Here is a 6,093-nt window from a genome sequence, read left to right on the forward strand (position 1 = left end):
GGGGTTATGGGGAGGGGACCTGTCGCGGTAAGAGTTATTCTCCTTGCCGCTGTTCTTTTCCGCCGTTACCCGGGATTCGCCTCTCTCCTGCCTCCACCTCCAGCGACTACGAAACTCTTCCTGGTTACATCGACCGTTACCTCTCTGCTCAAAGTCCCGATCCTCTCTGGATCGGTGGCAGTGGGCATGGTGAGGGGACCTGTCCCGGTAGCTCTCCCTGTGGTGGTGGACAGTTTGCTCATAGCGACGCTCAGAGTCCCAGTCTCTGTAGTGTCGATGCTGAAGAGACAAATTATCCCTGTTCAAGCGATGATTATCGCGGTGATCTCGGTTGTCCCGTCTGGGAGCTGAACTGGTTTTCTCGGAGCGGTCTGCCGGGGTAAGTAAGGTCGCTGGGTTGGGATGGTGCATTTCTGACTCTCTGTATGTGGCTTGAGGAGATTTCTCAAAGACGCCTCCTGTTCCGTTGTTTCTGTTAAGGTGAAACTTGGCTAAGCAGCCATTATCCAGAGCACCACAGTTCTCCTGGTCTGATTCCTCAGAAGCCTCCTGGCCGTGCAGCACCAGGAGCGATGCTCCATTATCTGGAGTGTGGACGTCTGAGGTAGACTGTGGGGGGGGTAGAGAGGTGTAGGAGGAGATGCTGGCAGAGGAAGGCTGGCTGCAAGAGGATGAGGAAGAGGAGGAGGAGGAGGAGGAGGAGGAGGAGGAGGAGGAGGAGGAGGATGATGATGGGCGGTTCTGTTTAATGAAAGATGACAGCTTCTGAAGTAAGTCATGGTCTGGGCTTGTCATCGTGGGCCGGCTGACTGAATGGGAGGAGGAGGAGGAGGAGGAGGAGGAGGAGGAGGAGGGAGAGGGAGAGGGAGAGGCAGGGGGAGAGGGAGAGGGAGACATAGAGGATAAGGAAGAGGCTTTTCCAGGGTTGTGCTTCATGTGCCTTTTTTCCCCATCACTGGACCTGTATAAACCGATTGAAAGGCACATTAGCAATGAGATACATCTACATGACCATGTTAATTTTTTTCAGACCATCTTCTCATCAAAATGGATAAATAACTAGAACGGCAATCAGTAGCGAACTTGATTATCAAAATGCTACTAAGTTAATTTAGTTACTCCACAGTTAAAACATTTTTTGATTACATTTCTTGTAAGTTAAAGTTAATTTAGAACCAAAGAAATCACAAACTATTATGGTTACTCACTTTATGTAGAACAGGACATAGGCCTGCTGGTTCAGAACAGTGGTGATGTCACTGACGGACACAGAGGCGTCGTTTATCTCATGCCAATCACCCTCGCTCGACTGTGAAACAACAGAATCGCAGCAGATTTGACAACAGATTCATCCTTGTTATCCAAATGTTTACTCAGTCTCTGGAAATGATTTTTAAAGGTGAGAAATCTGAGTACAAATATCACCATATACAAATGTGTTTTAAGACATAGAATAATGTAACAATAGAATATTGTTCATACATTTTTCCAAGTTTTGTCTTTTTAGTCTTTTCTCCGTTCTGTCTATTAGGTGGGGATTTAAATTTATCTCTGCTACATTAAGTTGTTGTGATGATGAAGTGTTGGGGAGATAAACGTGTACATGTACACTTGGCAACAGCAGTGTCCTGATAGAGTAGAACGGTGATCTGTAGCATTGCCCATACCTTAACATAGCAGAAGTAGTGTCCAGCGCGACTGCTGTATCCAGAGTGGACAATCACCGCATACAGGCTGTAGAGTTGGGCCTCTCCTTGAGTCTGCGACATGAACGGCCGCATGTCCAGGTACTCTGGATATTTTACTTTCTATTGGACACAGAGCAACCGCTTAATATCAAACCACAAATCAAATTTTCCCTTAACTGCTTAGTGGAGCAACACTATGACTGTAGCATGACTCTAAATTTGTGATCGTGTACCTCTTTAATTTTGCGTCCTCTGTTGTCTGCATAGCGTTTGAGTAAGAGGGTTAGCACATTGGGGTTGCGGTGGATGCTAAATCCCTTCGCGGCTGTGACCATTTTATTGCACCTTAGGGGGACAAATGTTGAGTGGTTAGTTGACAAACTGACATAAATAAATACATAGATAAAAACACTGATGATCCTTTTAATCATCTCACAACTTACTCGGCGCACTTGTAGGCGTTGTCGCCTTCAAGCAGCTCTAGCTTAACAAACTCCTCCAGAGCCTTTGAGACGCCTGAAGCCGGCTGCGTGGAAAGACAAATCTTTGGTGAGAGTCTTGAACTATAATAATAGACCAAATCTGAATTTTCATTTTGACACACATTTGTAGTAAATCAGACTCACAAGTGACTTGAGACTTTTGAGGAATTACCTTAATTTCCAGATTGATATCTACAAATGGATCAAATGTATCCGAAACTGCGTTGCAGTTTAAGCATTGAACTGGAAAATAAGAAAAGACAAGAGAGGGAATATGGTCAGAGAAGAAACAAAAAACATGAATAAGAAGAAAAAATCATGAAAAAAACACTTATGTCTTACCTCTGGACCTTAGGTACCCGCCAAATACTTGATGGATGAAAGAAGTGGACTCTGTCTCCCTGTCCAATCTGTCACAGAAATATATATTAGTTATTATATCACAAAACAAATCAATGTTTTCAGTCTATACCTAAACAGAGATAAGTCAAATTTCTAGTATTTTTCAGTGACAAGTTTCAAAATATTACAGCCCCAAAAAGCATGAGAGATAAAGGGGAGGAATTAGACCAAAGAGTGATTAGTGGAGAGGCCAGCTACTAGTACAGAATGAGAACCGACTTGAAACTTGCCATTGTTAAAATTATTATTAAAGAGTCTCCTGAAAACCACAATGGCCAGGAGTGCATCTATTAAACATACCCTGCTCTTAACTTTAAGTTAAAGTGCAAGGAGGCTTCATATTGGTACAAACCTACTTGGCAACATTGCTCAGCACTGATTTCCTATATTTCAGCAGTCAAAAAAGAATACTTTGGATAATCTACATGGACTTTTTATGCAGGATTTGTCCAGGATGGACTCTAAAATGCTCAGTGGATTGACAAAATGTCTAGATAAAAAATGTCCTTCTCATTTCACGTGCCTGACTTAAGATCATGACCTGTAAATCTAATAAGAAAAATATGAATATATTGGGACAACCCTTTAAAGTAAACATGATTGCGTCTCATCCCTTTCATATATGAAACAGCTTCGGCTCAAACTTACTTGGTTCCAGGTAAGCAGGACTTTTGCAAAGCCTCCATTGTGCACCGCAGGAATTCATGGGCATCCTCTTGACTTCCAATGTCGAAGTGCGGTGCTATCCCTGTGAGGGGAAAAAACACAATGGAGGAGGTTATGATAGCTTGGTAAATACCAACAAATATTTTAACAGAAGATAATTCAATTTATAATCCAACTAGATGGATTCCCTCCAAAATGAAAAGGTAAACAGCAGCACAGTGCCTCCTGTCATTCATTTTAGGTCAATGTTTTCTATAAGCGCACAACTTCAGCATTCTAGCTTTACAAATACTTACAGTGGAGCTCATTAACCACACTAACGGTCTTGATGACTTTCCCAGATTTGGAAAAGACCTCAATGATGTGGTTTTCCATGGAACACATCATACAGAACCCCGGAACGTCACCTGGTGCAGGGAAAGATTCACAAAAACACTGATAAGTAAGATGTTATTAAGAAATGAAAACAGCTCACAGATGGTGCTAAACTTATATGTATTGTATCACCGTATAAATACACAAAAACATGGGTGCAAAGTCCCACCATGAAACAATGAACACTAGCTCACATGTTTTAGAGTGCTCGCCGGTCAGCAAGAAGTTAGCAAATGGAGGCGTGTAGGTGAGACACTGCAGCACTGAGTTGAGGAAGCATGTGTTCCCCATGTTCTTTAGTCCGGCACCGATAGGGTGAACCTGGGTCCAATCCAGATTGAGGCGGTCTGGAGTGAAGAGGACCTTCTGCGGCAACTCAATGCCGTCATCATTGCTGAGCACTGGACAAACAGAGGGACATCATTGCTTATATCAGATTTAACGTATTTACAAAATCGAGGACAAATACTTATATAAGTATAATCTGACACCTTAAAGTCATTGCTGATATTCTAAAATGTGATTCTTATGAATGTCTTACACTGTAAAACAAGCTGAGGGGGAAAAAAGAACATTAGGAATTTGCAATTTCCCCTGAACAAGTCAGATTACTACTCTTTATATCAACAACAATTTTGTCACGAGCGCAAATGATTGATCATGCTCCAGCTTCAAAACTGGCTTACACAACTGGATAAATGAAGTAGACTGGAAGCAGCAACATCACACCCACAAAACAAGTTGTGCTCTCCCACACTCCCATACAGAAACAGGAGCCAACAGAAAGTTGACCAAGCAGAGCAATTATTTCCAGATAATGATTCTAAACCATCCTGTAGGAGTATGTCACTTAAAAAATCACAGCAAATGGAAAATAGATACGTTGTATTTTGTGTAACAAATGAATTGTGAAAACGTCATTTTTTTTTTTTTTTTACATTTTGCATCTGATCTGACAAAAGTCTGACGAATCATTTCTAATATGAGTGGCAAAATTTGGACATTTGTCTCAAGTATAAGCTTAACTGTTGCTTGCTCCTACCTTGCTCCTTGGGCCGGTCCACAGATGAGACAGAACTATCATACAGATGAGGAGAGTCACTCGGCACGGTGGGACCCACCGCCCAGCTGCTGGAACAGGTGCCGTCCATCCCCGCGTCTCCACTGGTGAAGGGAGAACGGTCACACCCGTCTGACTCGTGGCAAGACATTTCTGAAGATCTGTCAACTATGTTAATTGTTCACTGCTGTATGACGACAGAAACAGAAGTGTACACTTTAAATATATTGTTCTTAATGGGATGTATTACAAAGGAATGCCTTTGTTGAATTAGGAAACATAAAGCCTATGTATGTGCCTTCGACCTTTGTTGGTTTAAGATCAAGGCCGAGTGTGACGCATGTAAACGGGGCGATACAACTTTAATGCACAGCGCGCCCGCTCCGGTATTCATCTAGCGCAGGGGTGTCCAAACTACGGCCCGCGGGCCATCTGCGGCCCGCCATCCATTTTAAATTGGCCCGCCTCAAAAAAAAAAAAAAAAAAATTATAATACATTTTTTTTTTTAACCTAACAAATAAGTAGCACTGAAATGGCAGTTACTTATAGCACTATGTAGTTTTGCTCTATTTTTGAAGAAATTGTACTTTCTTGATTCTTGTTGTTCTAGGTTTGTACACTCGAGTAGGGGAGAGCGGGGTAATGTGAGACATTTTTTACATTTGCTCCCCTCTAGGCGAGCTAAAATCATATATCAGTAAAATGTACACATTTCCCATTAATTCAGGATGTTTCCTAGCATTGGAGAAATCAAGAGGGTAGAGTGATCCACTTACCTTTTCCACTTTAAAAATACCATAACAACACATGTTGTAATAGGTCAATTAAGCACATTAATGATTATTATGATTCATGTGATCTCTTGCACACCCTAGCTTGCCTGCACATTGTTTCTCTGTCCAATTGGCAGGGACAGGGATATTGTTTTTCTCTGCATATTCAAATGTCAGTTCACGGCACTTAACTGGAGCAAGGCCATGGAACTGGTCAGCTAGTTGTTTCAAGTGTTTGGCCAGCTCCTCCATCTCATCTGTGAATATTCTCTTTGCCTCAGCTACTGCACCCCAGGCTACTGATTTTACTTCCCCTTTCTCTTTTTTCTTTATGAATCTTTTGAGGGTTGTCTTATCAATATTTCTATCCCTTCCAGCTTTTCTTAAGGACTTCTTTCCTTGCATGACCTCAGCGTCTTCACTCTCCATCTCTGGGAGGGGTGTTTGGCCCCAGGTTGTCTTCCTGGTGTGTAGTTTCTTTGCATGATGGCTTTTCTACAATGTTTAAGGCATTAAAAATAAAACATATGTAATGTAATATTACACTAAAATATGGTTAAGACTAAACTTAACTTAAACTTGCTACATGTCTCACTTTACCCCACAGCCAACATTTTAGAAAAAACTACATCTCTTAGCAATTCAG

The 6,093-nt window shown here is 42.0% G+C and overlaps 1 protein-coding gene across 1 annotated transcript; it reads right to left on the reverse strand.

The window, feature by feature from the left end:
- Nucleotides 1-250: 250 nt before the first annotated feature.
- LOC128460636 (ubiquitin carboxyl-terminal hydrolase 42-like) lies at nt 251-4,845 on the reverse strand (the record flags this gene model as incomplete). The annotated part of the gene is made up of 12 exons (XM_053445880.1): nt 251-279; nt 354-661; nt 1,209-1,309; nt 1,668-1,808; nt 1,922-2,033; nt 2,132-2,214; nt 2,343-2,413; nt 2,513-2,580; nt 3,221-3,320; nt 3,535-3,645; nt 3,808-4,014; nt 4,656-4,845. Coding segments are annotated over 12 exons (1,521 nt in total), but the record flags the coding sequence as incomplete, so codon positions are not given.
- Nucleotides 4,846-6,093: the final 1,248 nt, after the last annotated feature.

The sequence above is a fragment of the Pleuronectes platessa genome, chromosome 17, assembly GCF_947347685.1.
Source record: "Pleuronectes platessa chromosome 17, fPlePla1.1, whole genome shotgun sequence".
NCBI classification, from domain to species: Eukaryota; Metazoa; Chordata; class Actinopteri; order Pleuronectiformes; family Pleuronectidae; genus Pleuronectes; species Pleuronectes platessa.